This window comes from Electrophorus electricus, chromosome 7 (genome assembly GCF_041902795.1).
Source record: "Electrophorus electricus isolate QZ-2024a chromosome 7, ASM4190279v1, whole genome shotgun sequence".
Classification (NCBI taxonomy): Eukaryota; Metazoa; Chordata; class Actinopteri; order Gymnotiformes; family Gymnotidae; genus Electrophorus; species Electrophorus electricus.
Window position 1 is genome coordinate 23001025 of NC_137503.1, and position 18465 is coordinate 23019489.

The 18465-nt window shown below is 41.8% G+C and overlaps 2 protein-coding genes across 3 annotated transcripts; one reads left to right on the plus strand and one right to left on the minus strand.

Annotated features, from left to right (window-relative positions):
• The first annotated feature begins 222 nt into the window (after window positions 1-222).
• tmem151ba (transmembrane protein 151Ba) lies at window positions 223-7057 on the plus strand. Its single transcript, XM_027015870.3, has 2 exons — window positions 223-976; window positions 5604-7057. The coding sequence occupies exons 1-2, from the start codon at window positions 893-895 to the stop codon at window positions 7047-7049; spliced, it is 1530 nt and encodes a 509-aa protein (XP_026871671.2). The 5' UTR covers window positions 223-892; the 3' UTR covers window positions 7050-7057.
• Window positions 7058-8772: 1715 nt separating this feature from the next.
• On the minus strand, window positions 8773-18361 carry drc5 (dynein regulatory complex subunit 5). Of its 2 annotated transcripts, none has more exons than XM_081718276.1 (5): window positions 15589-18361; window positions 14843-15411; window positions 13815-14264; window positions 12510-12696; window positions 8773-8903 (listed from the first exon to the last, which is right to left on the minus strand). In XM_081718276.1, exons 1-4 carry the CDS (start codon window positions 15776-15778, stop codon window positions 12523-12525), a joined length of 1383 nt encoding a protein of 460 aa, XP_081574402.1. In that variant the 5' UTR covers window positions 15779-18361; the 3' UTR covers window positions 8773-8903; window positions 12510-12522. The 2 variants fall into 2 exon arrangements, with proteins under 2 accessions (XP_081574402.1, XP_035380455.1); XM_035524562.2 differs by lacking the exon at window positions 8773-8903 and having other exon boundaries at window positions 10043-12696; window positions 15589-15823; window positions 16200-18361.
• Window positions 18362-18465: the final 104 nt, after the last annotated feature.

Sequence of the window (18465 nt, forward strand, 5' to 3'; positions counted from 1 at the left end):
ATTTTCAACACCATCAGTCTATTTTTAATTGTTCTACTTTTTAAATTCGGATAATTATTAATGTTGCACTGGTTACACTGAATGAGACCACCATCCCAACAGGGCTCCCAATAAATGTAGCCCCCCCCCCAAAAAAAGACAGATTGTATTCCTTTCCAATCACGCATTAGGGCAAAAAAATCATTCGCATGATTGGTTTAGACCAATATGCTGATCATACCATTCCAGGGATGGGCTCATTTAAATCACCGTTACAAAGAATGATCCGTAACCCGTAGGTTACATCCTCCGGTTGAATGTGCTTAGATTTCACATTAGATCCGTAGAAATATAGAATTAGGACTCGCGGCACCGCGCAGGCGAGGTACGTTACTCTGTCCGTGCAGGACAGGTAAACAGCCCTTCCGTCTTCCTCATTCGCTGCTGCTGCCGTTACCTGAAAAGGATAACCGCGGTGCCGCCGTCTGCTGCGCTCCGACCCCATCACTGGCATCACGGACCGGGCACGTGGATTTTCTGTTCATTGTTTCCGTGGTTATTAGCCTGTGGTTCATGCTTTTGTTCACTGAGCAAATTTCTTCGTCTAGATTTTCTAAAAATCATTTAAAAAAACCGGACCTAATTCTTGTTGTGACGAGGACAGGCTATAATGGTTTTATTACCCGAAGACTCAGAGGGCGTGTTGTACAGGCGACGCGTAGCAACAGCTATAATAGCCTGCATAGTGGATGTACGTTTTTAAAGCGCCGGGCACAGCTAGTGTTTTGCTGTTCTTATGTCTATAGGCAAAATGCTGCATCACTAAGGATTTGCATTAACTGTCGTGGACAATGCATGGCTGGCTCATGTTTTGCATACACGATGTGATCAGTGCCCGTCTTCCGATACCACCATGTCACCAGCATCGGCTGCGAGCGCCACTGAGGGCAGTACCAACGCAGTTCCCGACGATGAAGCGGAGAGCCCCCGCGAGGAGGTGAGCACTCGTGTCTTATTGTACCACTGTACTCCCCCCACGCAGACCACTAGCCAAAGCACCAGATCTTTATGTTTATGCATGGTACTTCATATTTACTTTTCACTCGTTACGGTATTCGAGACCCCCCCACCCCACCCCCCACCGTGCATAGTCGGCTTTTTTGAAGATCTTGATCACACATCTTCTCAATCCCACTTGACATGCATACATTTTTTTTAGTTAACAAAGAATAAAGTGACTTTAATTTCGCGTTCGCTAAATGCTTGCTTCCCTCCTTGGCAAATTCAATTAATCGAAATTCAGTCCTCCTTAAGTGGCTGTCGCGTGCCCGTTGTTTATCAAATGAATTATCCTCAATACCTCTTTTTGTTAATTACTAAATGACAGAGAGGCACTTAATGTTAAGTAGACTAAGCAATAGACTTTACAAATGAAAGGCAAGGTTTGGGTTGAAAATCAAATGCATTAGCAAAAACAATCATTCAGCAATTAGGTTTATAAACATTCAGTGGCCTCCTAGTCACTTGATTAGACACATCGGCTAGTTAATGAAAACAGTTTTCTCCAAGAACCAAATAATGTGGCAGTAGCTTAGAATGTAAGCAATGTGATGAGATTAGTTGGGACATTGGAAAAAGTATTTAGAATGGGCAAGATTTATAATCTAAGCAGCTTTTAGTACAGTATAATAGTTGGGGCCATAGCTGAGGCAGCTGCACAGCCAGGATTTTCATACAGTACAGTCTATGTTGTTCACAGAGCATAGTGCAGTAAACCACAGAGCATCAGTGGATGACTGTTCTGTGTGCAAAAAAAAGAGAACAGTTATTCATCAGAATGACACATGGAGTAAATGACCAGGGTCATAGATACTCAAAAACTTAATGTCTCTTTAAAATGGTGGTGTGCAAAATGGCATTTCTGAATGCACGACACATGAAACCTTGAAGCAGATGGGCATCAGATGCAGCAGAACATGCTGGGTTCCTCTCCTGTCAGCTAGGTACAGGATGATGAGGCTACAGTGGGTACACAGTTGCCAAAACTGCATGACTGATAGTAGGAGAAACATTGCCTCATGAGTGTGACATCTGTGACATGCAGATGGCTGGGTCAGAATTTGGCAGAAGGAATTCTGCCTTGTGTCAGCCTATAGTGTGATAGTGGTGGTGTCATGGTGCATGAAATGGTTTTTTTTGTGGAATGTGGCCATGTAACACCAACCACACATCTTATGAACATCATACTGTGAGTAAGCATTGTTGCCCGTGTGTTTGTCTTTACCTTTTAAATAAAACAAAACCGTACAAAAAAACCTGATACTTCCAGAAAGACAATGTGCCATGTCAAAAAGTAGGCGTTGTCTCAAGCTGGTTCCTGAACATGACAGTGTTTTCAGTGTACTCCAGTGGGCTGCACAGTGTAAGTCTGGTGGTGTGCCTTTAGCACAGTGGGAAGCAGCAGAAAGTTTGGCTGAAACATTTGCAGAAGCCACATGATGCTATTGAGACAGCATGCAGCAAATTCCCCCAGCATTCCCTGAGGAATGTTTGTTGAACCCATACCATGATGATTTTGTGAGTTTGGGTTTTCTGGAAGCAAAGGGGGTTCTTAACACAATACTACATACAGTCTGTTAAATTTTCCAGAAAAAAGTGATATGCAGATACTGGACGATTAGGTCATCATTAAACTATGGAGGGACACAAAACATCACTGTACCCCACTCAGCCGTGGTGCAGCTGTTATATTGTTTCAGCTCACGTTGTGCTAGGGTGGTTATGGACAACAGACTCTGCGTTGTGAAGATTTTAATCTGATTACAAGAATAAACAACCTTTTAGTATTGAAAAGCTCAGCTTGTGTTCTTTCTCTCCACTGCTCTGATTTTATTTAAATGAAAAGGATATAAAGGAGAAAGATTAGCAGGCTATACACTGCATAAGGCATACAATGTGACATTAGCAAGAAGTACATAAGTATATTCAATAATCTGACCGTCAGCAGAATATTCTACAGCACAATTGCTGATAATGAATGTGTTATTAAATATATGATAATTTGGTGATTTATGATGATTTGGAAGTAAAGGACCACTGAAGATTCCATATGGAGCAAAATCTGACACCTGCTCTTCATATTAGACATATGTAAAAATGGTAGTGGCAGGAAAGGGAAGAGGAAAGGGAATGTCCCAACATAGCTACTATACCAGAATAGACTATTTTAAGGGAAGAAAGTTCTGTAATTACGACATACGTATATTTTAACTCTGTTACACTAGCATTTCATTAACCACATATCTGGCTATTCCATAAAGACCATTCAAATTTACACCTTAGAGTCGCATGAACAAAAATCATTCTTCATTCAGGGGGAAAGTCTAACACCAGTGTAATACCTGCTGCCAATACATAACCCTATCAGTTATTAAAACATCTTTCATAAAGGCACCAGGGAATATTAATATTCATCTCTTCTGCCTCAAGTGCTGAACATCTGTCTGCACAATAAAGTTGCACCATTGCATTTCATTAAGTGTAATGCATTCACCAACAATGGGAACTCAGATGAGCACCTTTGGACTCACCACCAAGCTGAACAACTTCAGAACATGAAAATAACCTGCAGGAAAGTGGGGCGCCTCTGTCACCGCTCCCACCCCAGTACTTGTTTCAGAACTGGCACCACTTTGCTGACCCAGAAAAGATCCTTAGCCTGAACACACAGCACAAGCACTGTGCTGGGCTGTCAGCACAGCCAGCAGTAGAAGAGCTGGGAGTATCACACAGGCTTTGACAGAATAGCTTTGGAGCTCAGTCCGGATTTGCCAAAAAAGTAGGAGCTGCTGCATCTCTGATTTTGCTGTTCTCTTTTTCCTCTCAGAAGCAAGTATGATCATTTATTTATGTTAATTTTATGCATGAATAAATTTACTGACAGCGCCGCTTTTCTCATTTAAATATGTATAAGAACTGCATTGGCAAACTGGAAAACAACATACATTTCTCATAGTCCTAGATTTATTTGATTTATTTTTGCTTAATAACTAAATTTAAGAGAATCACATTAAGCACTCCATTGTTGCTGTTAGTTCCAGCCACCATATGACTGCAGTTTGCAATGCCATTTGTAGTCTGAACACTTGTGCATGTGGAATTCGAAAACACCAGCTTGACTGGTGGAAACTCTCACTGATCGCATTTTGTTGTATCCTTGTGGCTATTTGATTCACTAGAATGAAAAGAACCGGCTTTGTATTTGAAACGCACTCTTCTTCGCCAAACAAAAGGACCGACCCTCCAGCTGTGACTCTGCTTGACTTTGTGAATATTGTGGGCTTTGCAAACAGGTCAGAATGAGTGTAAAAATATAAATACCATTTACATTCTCACTCTCTCTCCCTCTCTCTCTCTTATATATATATAAACACTATTTACTCAAAGCACATAAAGGATTGTCCAAATTGGTAAGGTAAGCAGACAAAGGAAAACAGTTTTGATTACAGAGAGTTAACCACGCCTACCGTGCAAACACGCTTGTGAGTAAAGCCACATTGTTTCAGAAAACTGCAGGCGGATATTCAATCAGTATATATTGCTGCTCTGCTTTTTAAAGAAACAACACATTTATTGCCAACAAGTGTGTAGTCTGTTCCTCTCACCAGTCTCAAATTCTGTGTTCACTTGCACAGACCCAGTGCGGTCTGTGAGAGGCGATCTCACATTGCTCGGTGACTGTTCCATTTGCATACAACAAACAGTTCTTACCTTTTCTTTCCTGCTGTGAGCTTTGTCATGGTGGAACTGGGTAGAGGCATGTGACATGGTGGAGAAAATAATTATAGAAGAGGAGCATTAATTATTTAAAGTTTGCTGCTGTGTAAAGAGCACAGCACAGCACAGCCATGCCTCGTCAAGCCCCACAGAACATCACCCTAAAAGCACATCTCTGGGGATGAGCTATCTGAATGAAGCAGAGCGGTGATACACACATACGTGCCTATTCTAAATATCTGCAACAGCATTAGCCAGCTTTGCTATTTGCTAGACTATTGCTATTCACTTGTGTAGCTTATTTTTTTGGTAATTATGGTGCTGTCATTATACAATAATTTTCCCAAATCTTGTGAGATCATGCGCATTAAGGGTGTTTGATAGTCACTGGGTTCTGTGCGCTGTGCCCTGTGTGTCCTCTGTGTTGATTCGGTGCCAGCTCAGTGACCTGTGAGCAGCATGATTTTGCTGCACTCTCTAAGGCTGGCTGTGCTCTGGGGTGAGACAAGATGTCACCTGACTGTTTCTCTGTGAAGATCTTTGTTATGACTAGTCTTTTGCAGGAGCATTTTAGTCCCTCTGTTTCAAAAATCATTCTAACAGTGTCAGTTTCAATATTAAGTTCTGATACCTTTAGTTTCCTATATTGGAGGAGTTTTGTAAAACTGTTGCCCAGCACTGAAAGATGGATCAAAACTTATTAATAGTAAGTTTTGTTTTATGTGAGCAGTTCTTTCCCATGTATTTACCGTACATCTTCACAGTGCATTTTTACATGGAAGTGAGCGATGCTGAATAAATAACCATTTTGCTCACACACCCGTCCTTCATTTCTTGTCTGACCACAGCAGCGGCCTCGGAGGCAATCCCTAAGCAAGAGCCTGTGCCGCCGGCCGCACTGGAAATGCCTCCTCCTCACCCTGCTCATGTACGGCTGCGTGGTTGCCATGGCCTGGTGCCACGTCACCAAGGTGACGCGCCTAACCTTCAACAGCTCCTTGAAGGGCAAGTCTATGATTTACCATGAGAGCCCCTGCTCGGGTGGCTACGTCTACATCCCTGCTGCCTTCCTGCTCATGCTCTACCTGGTCTACTTGGCGGAGTGCTGGCACTGCTACGCCCACAGTGAACTGCAGCATAAGGTGGACGTAGGCGGCGTCTCAGAGCGGGTGCGGCAGATGTGCCAGGCCACGCCGTGCATCTGGTGGAAGGCCATCAGCTACCACTACGTGCGGCGGACGCGGCAGGTGACGCGCTACCGCAACGGCGATGCCTACACGGCCACGCAGGTGTACCACGAGCGCGTCAACACACACGTAGCGGAGGCCGAGTTCGACTACGCCAATTGCGGCGTGAAGGATGTCTCCAAGCATCTCGCTGGTCTGGAGAGCTTCCCCGTCACCAAGCTCCGCTTCACAAAGTGCTTCAGCTTTGCTAACGTGGAGTCGGAGAACGCGTACCTCACCCAGAGGGCAAGGTTCTTCACGGAGAACGAGGGCCTGGACGACTACATGGAGGCACGCGAGGGCATGCACTTGAAGAACGTGGACTTCAGGGAGTGCGTGGTCGCCTTCTCAAACCCTGAGCACCTGCCGTGGTACGCACGGCGCTGCGTGTTTTGGGGGGCGGCGGCACTGACACTGTCCTGGCCCATGCGGGTACTGAGCGAGTACCGCACGGCTCATCTTCACTACCACGTGGAGAAGCTGTTTGGCTTCGACTACGTGCCCACCACGCCGCTGGACGAGCGGCCCTATTGCCACCACATCCCGCGGGTGACCACCATCGATAGCACCGAGCTAGAGTGGCACATCCGTTCCAACCAGCAGCTGGTGCCCAGCTACTCGGAGGCTGTGCTCATGGATCTGGCCTGCAATGGCTATTCCCCCCACAGCACTAGCACTGGCGCTGGCTACCGGCAGAGCTGCGAGCGCTGCCAGAGGGCCATCAGCAGCTCGTCCATATTCTCCCGCAGTGCTCTGAGCGTGTGCAACAGCAGCAGCCCCCGCCTGGCCTTCAGCGGCAGCCGCTTCTCCCTGGGCCGCTTGTACGGCTCCAGGAGGAGCCTCCTGTGGAGGAGCCACAGCGGAAGCCTGAATGACACAGCCTGCCCCACTGAGAGCACCCACTGCCTGGCAGGAAGGCCCGCCCCGGAGGACGGCCTGCCTTCGCCCCCAGCCTATCAGGATGCAATGTACTTCCCCATTCTGATTGTGCACCGCAACGAGGGCTGCCTCAACCACGACCACCGCTCGCTGCATCGCAATGGTTCTTGCGTGGAGACGTCTTTATGACCCAGGCTTATGTCTGGCAAAGCCTCGAGCGCTTGCTAGCGAGCTGGTTGCTCACAAGAGGTGTTGTATGATGGCATCCTGGGAGAGGGGTCCCCTCATCGGTGTTCATAATGAGGAATGGACTTCAGGCAACTTTAAGTCTAAAAGAAAGATATGCTTCCATCTGCAGATAATAATGAATCCCTTTAGACTACTGAGTGGAACTTGGAGCTGCTTTGTCTGGGAATACTATACTGCTTTATAGTTGGATCATACACTGGATAAAGAGAAAAACACTTTTCCACAAATACAGACAATCCAGAAGCAAACACAATTATTTAATTATTATGCATAATAAACAACAGTTAACCAGAATGCCGTGACATTTCTATTATTGCAGGCAATAGAAAGCAGCATACTCTTACAGAATGATGAAAAATGACACTTCTAATTCTGTCCACTGCAGGCAAACTGCTTGTCTTTGCTCTGTATCTCTGGTCATGGCCCTCCGTGATATGAGACAGTAACAGGATGCAAGTGCTGAATCTCAGTTTAACTGTTTTAACGCTAACATTCATGATCAGCTGATCATTTTCATTTTGAAGACTAATAACCTTTTATAGGCCATGGTTCTGTGTCAGGGATTAGGTATCAGAATTGCTTTGCCCTTTGATGATCAATATGACAGAGTTGTAAGGTAAAACAGAGCTATGTTAAATTTTGAATCAGTGATCTGCACTTGTAATGGTGCCAGTGAAACGTGCAGTGTCAGGATTGAAGTATATGTAATAAGTATATGTAATGCTGAATAGGTGAAATGCTACAAGACACTACAACCTTCATAATTATTGTGCTTTCTTTCAGAGTGCAGCTAGATGGCTAAAAGGCACTTTTTTCATTTCTCCTAAGACCATAAAAAAGGGACAATCTCGCTTTCTAAGAGGTTCTACAGTTATTTCTGTTTCGGACATCATTCCAGGGGGGCCTATTTAATGTTGAAAGTAGTTAGAAAGCAATTGCCAAAAAAGCAAATATTACATGTCTAAAACATTTTTCTTCCTAAGCTATTTATAGTCAGGACTATGAATAATTTTGTGTATACAAGCCAAAGGACAAGAGAAGTCATTCTCACGTCAAAATAGAATTAATCTTAACACATTTTCAGATCTTTGCGTGATGGTGATCTTCATTACTATTGTTAAATTTCCTTTTTATGTATGTTGTATATTTTTTTTATGTTTTTTATATAGCAGCATGAAATAGTTCTTGTGACTACAACATTTTGTAACTAATTAATTTTAAGTGCCTAACATTTGTTTCTGCATCAGCACTGCATGTATAATTGTTAAGGTGTTGCCCTCTCTCGTGTTTTTATGCAGACATTGCCTACTTGAAGCCACCATGAGGCTTTGATTAAGTCCTCTCAAAGAGGAAGCCTTTCATTGTTTAAATGCTTAAATTAAATGCCTTTTTTTTTTTTTTTTTTTTTTAGATCAGGTCACTTTATGATGATCACTGTATCAGAGCAAAGTAAAAAAAAAAAAAAAAAGTAGCTAGTTTTGGTAGCTTTGATAGCTTTCCTTTAGTCACTGTAGCTATTGTGCTATTTTAAAATGAATGTTTTCAGGAGTGTTTTTGCATAATGATTGTTGAATTCTTCATTTTAGAATTTGGTAGCTCTTGTGAGAGATCATGTTATCCAAAATGCATCAGTGAACCATGCTCAAGGACAGGTTCAATCTGTCTTTCGCACAACACTTTCTTCCAGTTTTTACACAATCCCACTGAACATAAGCACAACGTATCTGTCCCTTCATGCACTACTGATGGTGTGGTAGTCCACTGCAACCAGGCTGAACTATACCGCTGGGCTTCCTGAAAATAATAAATCAGACAGGGACTGAAGATGACACTCAATCCACCCCTCAGAGTAAACAGTTGGAGGAACTGCTCATTGTAATGCACGCTTAGCTATCATACAGTGTCAGTGCTACCACAGCACTTTTTTAAAAATTTTACTTGACGCATTGTAATTACCATACCAAATCACTTGGGAAAGGAGCTGTATATCATGAGTAATGGATGAACTGACGCTCAGGTCTCTGTGTCCGTTTCGTGCACTACTTTGTATATAACAATTTGTTTGGTGGCCACGACAGTTGGGATGAGTACGGTAGCGGAGAAAACGTAGAAGAGAAATTATTCACGACAACAACTCCCTTCACTGAGATTCAATGTTAACTGTGTCAAAGCGTAGCCTAATTTGCCAGGCAACAGTACTGCCTAGAAATGCTCCACCACTCAGCCGGACTCTGACCTCACATTTCTGGGTAGGAGGAGCTTCACTTCAAAACAAACTTGTGTGATTGCCTACCATGGTTTCATAAATACAACAGGGAAGTAGAGTAGGCGATATGTTAAAAATAACTGTGTGGTATAGATGAGTGTAGATGGTTGCTAGAGCTAATTGTAGCAAGACGACTTGATTGGCGATTATATATACCTCCTCCATGTAAATGTAAAGGTCCTTGAAAACTGTCCTAGTGAGTGGTGAGTTTCTCCTTTTACCTCTTCACCTTAACTTTGGAGTTTTAACTGTCCTTCTCAATTGGTAGCAAATTCTGATTCAGCAAACATTTTATATAACTTGTATCCAAGTGTGTTGTATTAAACATGTGTCAGAAAACAAACAAGTAGCATCTTCTTGTTGTTTATAAATGAGTGAAAACATAGATGGTGAGATGCCCTCATTTGCCATTGTTATGCTGTCAGATATTTCAGCATTGTCACAGAGTACAGACTGATTGCAGAGCAGCAAAGTGCAGATTCAGATTCACCAAAATCAAGCACAAAGAAAAACGAACTATCCGAGTCAAAGATTTCTTTTCTACTTTATTTTCACAATTTGTCTTTGTAATTGTGGCCTTCGCTATCACTTCAAAAAGCATTCCACTGCCTACTACGTATTGATTACTTTGTATACTAAGAAGTGCTGGTTAACAGCAGGTGAAGAGCTGGTGGTAGATACTGTGTGAAATTAATCTGTTCTGCTGTTGCCTGTGAGATGTTCAGAAATGTGCACAGAACCGATCAACACACGTTAAATCTGCAAACACAATGTTGCCTTTACATAATGTGGCATGTAATGGCTTGGAGCCCAAATACAAATGTAAAGTTGAAAAACTCAATAAAGCAGAATCTGTATTGAAAGGTTCTGGCTTTCATATGACTAATGCAACAAATGTATTTGTGTTTCACTTGCATGTGAAAATCTCCTAATAAACTCTGCATGACATACAATGTTGGAAAGATACATTTACTGAAATTAAGGTGTTGATAAGCTCCCCCAAGATGACTCTATTGTTCGCTTTACGCACTAACTTTCCAAATCTATCCAACAACAGTTTTCACACATCAGGTGTGATAAAACTCAGTTTTGTTAATTGTGGTAATGTATGCGCCAAACGACTGTTCAAACCATTGTGGCAGAACATTTTATGGGTGCAGCATATCTCAGAGTGGATTAAGCTGCATTGATTAAAGGTATTGTTAAAACAGTTATTTCAAACAAAAGATATAAAATTAAAATCCTGATATATGCGTGAATACAGTTATGTGTGTCCTTCATCAAGCACTTTGATTGATATATACAGTTGAGTTCAAAATAATAGCAGCGTTTAAAAACATGAGTAAAGCTCAGAATCCTTATAATAGTTTTTATGCATTTGGAACACAGCACACTATATTCTAAATCAAAACATGAAGAAAAATGTATCAATTTTTTAAATTACTTTACAGAAAATGAAGAAAAATGAAGAAAAATGAAAATTGGGCTGTTAAAAAAAAATAGCAGTGTCTGCATTTTTCTTCACAAACTTAAATATTTACTGTATAAACTGTAAAATCTTTAGGATTTAGCATTGCTGTGAATCACTAAACTAATATTTAGTTGTATAACCACTGTTTCTGAGAACTGCTTCACATCTATGTTGCATGGAGTCAACCAACTTCTGGCACCTGTGAACACATATTCCAGCCCAGGATGATTTGGCAACTTTCCACAATTCCTCTGCATTTCTTGGTTTTGCCTCAGAAACGGCATTTTTGATGTCCCCCCACAGGTTTTCTATCAGATTAAGGTCCAGGGATTGGGCTGGCCACTCCATAACTTTAATTTTGCTGGTCTGGAACCAAGATGCTGCTCGCTTACTGGTGTGTTTGGGGCCATTGTCTTGTTGAAACCCATTTCAAGGGCATTTCCTCTTTAGTATAAGGAAACATGACCTCTTCAAGTATTTTGATATGTGCAAACTGATCCATGATCCCCGGTATGCGATAAATAGGCCCGACACCATAGTAAGAGAAACATCCCCATATCATGATGTCTGCACCACTATGCTTCACTTCTTCAGAGTCTTCAGAGTGTACTGTGGCTTGAATTCAGTGTTTGGGGGTCTTCTGACAAACTGTCTGCGGCCCTTGGATCCAAAAAGAACAATCTTACTTTAATCAGTCCACAAAATGTTTCTCCATTTATCTTTAGGCCAGTCCATGTGTTCTTTGGCAAATTGTAACCTCTTCAGCACGTCTTTTTTTTTTTTTTTTTAACAATGGGACTTTGCGGGGGCTTCTTGCAGATAGATTAGCTTCACACAGGCGACTTCTAATTGTCACAGTACTCACAGGTAACTTCAAACCATCTTTGATCACCCTGGAGCTGATCATTGGCTGAGTCTTTGCCATTCTGGCTATTATTCGATCCATTCGAATGGTAGTCTTCTGTTTTCTTTCACGTTTCTCTGGTTTTGCTTTCCATTTTAAAGCATTGGAGATCATTTTAGTGGAGCAGCCTATCATTTTCTGCACTTCTTTATACGTTTTCCCCTCTCCAATCAACGTTTTAATCAAAGTACGCTGTTGTTCTGAACAATGTCTGGATCAACCCATTTTTCTCAGGTTTTCAGAGAGAAATGCATGTACAATATGTGTTGGCTTCATCCTTAAATAAGGGCCACCTGATTGACATCTGTTTTTTCACAGAATGAATGACCTCACTAATTGAACTCCACACTGCTATTATTTTGAACATGCCTGTTTCAATTAATTATTCAATTACCCAAACTCAGGAGCATGCATATCATGAATGTTGGGTCTGATGGTTTTCTATGACTCTACTACACTTACTGGTAAGTTATTTGCCATTTAGTAATATAATTTCTACCAAAAACAGTGATTGATCTGGTTAGTCATGTTGGACTGCTATTATTTTGAACATAACTGTATATATCGTTCACTCACTTATTCACTCACTCGTTCCCTTGTCTTTGTGCTACAGCTCTTCCTTCACCTAGTCATTCCCTTGTCATAAAAAGAAAATTTTGCCTCATCCACTGCAGGTACATATACACATAGCTAATGATCCTCACAGAGATAACCTCCATTCCTGAGTATTTATTTAATAAATCTGACTGGGATACATACTCCACTGGGAAGCTCACTGGGTGGCACCGGTGTCCTGTGTCTGTCTGCGGCAGGCTCTGCTCTGGTTGGTGCGGAGTATTTGGCCGATGCAGTACTCGTTCTCCAGGCTCATATCAGTGAGGCGAATGTCGCACTCTACCAGGCTGCTGTTATGAGACATTCCCTCCTCCAGAACTTTCCCACCATCCTGCAAGTCCGGGACAGGAAACAAAATGGAATGGAACTGCTCACCACCCACTTTTAGGATGCAAACTGTTGGTGTTGACTACACAACAACTGCTAGGAAAGGAATTCTTGAAATGATAAGGATATCGATGATGGAGGATTTGTCTGAAAAACAAAGTATTACCATTCGTGGCTGACTATCTGTTTGGGCTTTCAAAATAGCAAAAAACAAACATATCAGTACTGGTATAAACACTGCTGAAAAGCAAACATCTCTCTATATCTATATCTCAAGCAACATAATAATAAAAACTAATGTCATGCCTATTTATTTAGCTCCCTATACATCCATTGAGAGTAATTAAGAACTTGCTAGCCATCTAAATAAATGTGTCCATAATTTACATCATCAACATGACAAATAATGATATCGGTTTTCTGTTTCATGTTAACTTTGCTGTTAGCTAATAGTTAAACATGAAGTGACAAGAGTGATAAAGAGTATTTATATTTTTGTAACCCTTTGTATCCAATGATTAGTTGCAGTGCCATTACTCAAACAAGCTGTTAGCATTTGTTTTGCTTCCAGGTAAGTATCAGTCTGTTTCAATCTGAGCTCCAGTAGACATCCAAGGTCAGAGAACAGTGATGAACATGCATATCATATTATGCACTCTGCGTACATGCTGGTCGAACATCAGTCTAATGTTTCTTGTAAAAGTAGCCAGAGCTTTCTCCTGAATATGGCAATTAATTCTACAATTTCACTCTGAATTAGAACTGGGCGGAAATGGGGGCAAATGATCCAAATGAGAAAGCTGTGGAGCTGATAAGATGCCCAGAGAGCCATACTCTTCCTTCAACTGCTTGGCCTGTTAGTGTACTTCCAACCCAGCTCTATGAATAATTCAGCATGCATTACTGTCGGATCAACAAGGGTGAACCTTTTTGTGTTCACATTTGAAACCTGAGATGCTGGAAAGAAGCGAGCCTTTGTTCCCCATTAAGAACAAAACTTTGCACTGAGGTGTTAAGATGACATCTTTACATGTGGATGAAGCGTTCAGGTATACAGACAAAAACTTGATCAAACATGTTTTTTTATCCAAGACCCTCTTAAGCACTGAAAACAGGACTCACCACTCCCAGCCTGTTACAGGCCAGGCTGAGGTTCCTCAGTGTCGAGTTGTGCACTAAAGCATTTGCCATTGCTGTGGCTGTGGGCTCCGTCATCTCATTGGCCCCCAAATGAAGGCTCACCAGGTTCTGGTTCTTCAGCAGAGCCTGGGCCACAGCCTGCCCGCCCTCATCTGCTAGCCGGTTGAGTCTCAGATTGAGGGCGACGAGGGAGGGGTTTTTAGCAAGGGCGTGGCTTAGGGCCTGGGCTCCTGGCCCCCGGATCTGGTTGTTGTAAATGGCCAGTCTCTTCAGGTGGCTGCGGCCGAGGAGCTTGCCGATGGCTCTTGCGCCTCTGTCTCCTATGAGATTGTGTGAGAGGTCAAGCTCAAGAAGAGAAGGGTGGTCCAGCAAGGAGCTCACTAGCACACGACACTTGTCATCATCCACCTTGCTCTGCTGAATTCTGAGTACCTGTTAAAGGGAGGTACAGCAAACATCAGCTGTACACAATTCTGCACATTTCAAAAGGAGGGCTTCACATAAAACACAGGACAGCTTTTGCTCTGTACTACAACCGACTTCACCAAGGATCTGCTTGTTTAAGATTCAAGAGTGTCAGGAGTCATGGAGAACGGAGGAGATGGGGATGTGGCAGGGGGTAAAAACTTGTCAAGGAGAATAGAAAGTAGGAAGCAGCAAGCAGGAAATGGCAGAGAGAGAGAAGTTTCAGGTGTGACCTTTCCCTTAAACTTCACTTACTGCATGATACCATTTAGTTCAAGTTCATGTTTCTAAATAATTGATTTACAATGTTTTATCTCATATGTTTTATCTGTATGAAACATATGAGCTGCATAGACAAAGTATTAGATTCTGGCATTTGTAGTTTGATTTAAGGTAGCACTTTGCCAGCCATAAGGGACATGTTGTCTTTTCACTGCTTTAACATTTAATTGCTTAACACAACTGGAAATAAGAGCAGGCTTGAATGCTATTCTCTGCAGGTAAACAAGAAGGAGGGAAGCTCATGCACAGTAATGCATATGAACCTTTAAGGACTTGCAGGATTTCAGGGCTTTGGCCAGCGATTCACAGTCACGGAAGGTAAACTCAAACAGATTCCATTCGAAATTCATGCCACACCCCTTCACTCCATAAACCAATTGTAGTTCCTCCAGGTTGGTCAATTTGTCCAGCAGAATGCTGAAGTCAAAGTGATCCATCGACGGCCCTTCGTGACCCATATCGCTGGCAGAATCTGAGCTGTCATCCTCCTCAAACTTTGGTGGCTCCCTGATAGGTGGCAGAAGCTGAGAGATCTTCAATCGTCTCACATAGTTTCGACATTGGGGCACAACATCCAGCACTGACTTGGGGTCAGTTACGTCTGGGATAAAAAGTTCAATGATGTTCTCCAGATGACGTTCAAACAGCATGCGTTTCCAGCTGTGGCCGTACTCAGAGACATCGCTCAGCCCCCAGCGGCTCTCACAGCATCTCTTCCAGTAAGCCTCATCACTGATCAGGTTAGCTGTTACACTCAGAGACAAAGACGTAGACAGCTTCTCCAGGACAAAGGCCTTGTGACCAGGCAGGAGCTCATCAAAAATGGGCTTCTCTGGAACGTATCAAATTAACAAAACCTTTTAATAACATCCTAAGAACCGAAAGAGTGTTGACAAAATTCACTACATCTTAGCGTTTTACTAACCAGAATACAATAAGCCTTATTTGTATACATACATATTTATTTGAACAGTAGCAGGTTTATTAATAACAATATAAACAATATTACCTTTAAAATTTTTCACTATGTTTTGAAGGCATAGGTTTGCTAATAAAGGCACCACAGCTAGAGACCACTCTGGATCTTCGGCTATAATTCTGCGCATTTTTCGAGGGTCTGCCGCTGAATTAAATGTTGATGTTTGCCGATTTATGCGAGCTGGATATTTGGTCAGATTCATGACTGCCACTTTGTGCATGCAATCGTGTGCACGTTATTGACAGACTTTTCCAAAACAAATTCTCTGTTTAGAAAAAAAAGGTAATATAAAAGGCAAATAATGACTTAACCTATTGTGGAGTATCTGCTAGATAAGACACTTTAGCTAACCTAGTCAGCTGTGAAGGTAATCCTTTCAGATAAATTAGACATCGTTACATAAATTAGCTAACTCTGTCTTAAGTTAACCTTAGTTAGGTTAGGTTAACTAGCTGGCTAGCTACATTTAGGCCTAGCCTAGACACAATTAAGTTAGGTAGCAACACAAGTTGCTGCTAATAGATAGCCTTATAAATCTAAACACTTCACAGTTATTCAATGGTTTATATAATAAAGTGTTTTAAAACAATATCCTAAATATACGTGCAATTACAATTTAATCAGCTAACGCTACACATTACCCTCAGTGCACACAGCGTCGAATCGAAGGTCGCCATGGTAACAAGCAGGCACGCGAAAGCTCTCAGCCCGCTATGTGCGAAAAAGCCCAGTTCGCTAATAGCGCGTCAAATGAGAAAAGTGCTCGATCTTCAGCAAAACCATAACAAGAACAGATGTAAGTAATAACTTACTGTTCCATGGTAAATCATTTCTAACAAAAGGACTACGAGAAACCCAAGATGTATGCTTGACTGACCGTATTAATTAACGGAGATTATTATATGAGTCACATTTTCATAGATGAGCGAATTCTTAAGTACAGACATTCCGGTACTGGGAGAAGGGAATCTAATGACTACAACGTACGTACATTTCCCTAATTTGCATTTATGTTTTTTTTTTTGTTTGTTTTTTGTTTTTTTGAGAATTAGAAATGATATGGTAGAAGTTAACAGGAACAGTGAAATTAATTCTGGATTCACCCAGTGAAAAGAAAAAGCTGGCTGAAGGCTTCTTAGTTCATGCAGTCCTTACTTCATTTCATTTTAAACACTGAAGAATTTGAGGGCATGAGAGGTTCTGTCCAGCACCAACCAAATGCCAATTCAATGTGTCTTCCTATTGAATCTAGCACAGGGCATAAATCTGAAGGTCATGGTGCAACATTGGCTGCTACAGTGTCATTTGTAGAGAGCACAAAAGGAGGGTATTAGTGACAGAGAGCATGAAAAAAATTGTCACTTAGCAGCACAGTTGCGGGAGGTATTTGTTCTCAAGAAGAAAGATCCTGCAGTGGTGTGGAAATCTCAGAAGAAAAAAACCAAATGAACAAAGACTGATAGGATCTTGTGAAAAAACACCTGAAATACCACAAATCCGAATCTTAGACTTTAATCCCACGGGGCCAATATAACAATACACATGAAAAAGTACTGAAGACCATTTAACACAAACATGCCTTTAAGAATAAGTTATGAGTCAGTTTCTCTGAGGAACAGTCCCATGTGCCTGCAAAGATAAATTATGCAGAATGCAAAGGGCTTTGCATCATTTTCACTAAGTGAACATAAAAACTGGCCTGTTTACATCCTAAGCTTTGTGAAACTAGAATGCAACATGCAAAAAACTCATTGATCTCTGGATCTTACATGTGTAGCTATACATCAACAGATTTCGGTAATCTGTATACTTCTAGAAATTGATTTTTGTAGTCAATATTTTATTTTTAAATTGTAAATAAAACTCAATTTTTTTTTAAACTATACATATCTCAGACAGAAAGGGTCTGCAGAAAGTCACTGCTATCCTCAGCATGGAAACTGGCAAGAGGAGAATCTGGGTCTTACCATGAGCAGCATCGGGCAGGGGGAGTTGTGAAATGGCTGCCACAGTCATACAACACCAAGTAGCACATTTCATCAGTCAACATATACTCAAAGATATGTTTGCTTCTCTCCTGAAACCTCCAAAACAGCCCTCATCCTTATATGATACTAAAAAAATCCATTTTGGCTGTTTTATGTTTAAAGATATAAAATGTAAAAGATCTTATCCTAGCAGGACTGTGACTAGCACATGGCTATGAGGATGAGTGCCCTATATTTCAGTGGCCAAGGTTTATATATTCTTTATAGTTTGTTAACATAACCACATAACTTTTCCTCCAAGTCTGTATGAGGACCAATTCCTGAACGGACCCATTAAGGCAGAAGGACCTGTGGTTCACATTGTCATCGACGTGGTTCATTTCATGACTGATCTTCAACAAAAAAGTTGAGAACTAAGAGTGGAACATCAGCACTCCAGGGTTGTCTGTTGCTGTCGTCCACGTGAAACAGCAGCTGACATTATGATTCCCCTCTCAGCACGCTGCTAAAGGACTGACAGCACACGGCACGGCACAGACAGTGGTTCTAGGCAGGGCTTACTCTCGCTGCAAACCAGGTGCAGTGACTCACCGATGATCTGATTTAACAACTCAACTTACTACTGAAAGCAGTGGAAAAATGTGTTATATACTGATCCCTTGCAAGCTGGAAGTTAGCAATGGAAGGTTAGCCGAGGTCTTTACATATACACCCACGAGTAGAAACGGCTACTCTTTATGTCCTGTCAACTAAGACCCAAAATGCATTTTTGTTATAAGTCTACAAAGCCATTATTAATATTCTGCTGCCCCCTTGTGGTCAGCGTAAGACGGCCCTTCCCTCTTTCAGTAAATACATGTTACATATCTAATGTTTGGTTAAGCATTATAAAAAGGTACATCAATAGGTGAGAAAAAAC

Excerpts from the sequence above, each read along its gene's own strand:
- tmem151ba (XM_027015870.3), top strand. The coding sequence starts at position 893 with ATGTCACCAGCATCGGCTGCGAGCGCCACTGAGGGCAGTACCAACGCA. Across the intron at positions 977-5,603 it reads CGGAGAGCCCCCGCGAGGAG|CAGCGGCCTCGGAGGCAATC; the intron begins GTGAGCACTCGT and ends GTCTGACCACAG.
- drc5 (XM_081718276.1), bottom strand. The coding sequence starts at position 15,778 with ATGCACAAAGTGGCAGTCATGAATCTGACCAAATATCCAGCTCGCATA. Across the intron at positions 14,265-14,842 it reads AATCCTGCAAGTCCTTAAAG|GTACTCAGAATTCAGCAGAG; the intron begins GTTCATATGCAT and ends TCCCTTTAACAG. Across the intron at positions 12,697-13,814 it reads CCTGTAACAGGCTGGGAGTG|GATGGTGGGAAAGTTCTGGA; the intron begins GTGAGTCCTGTT and ends CCGGACTTGCAG.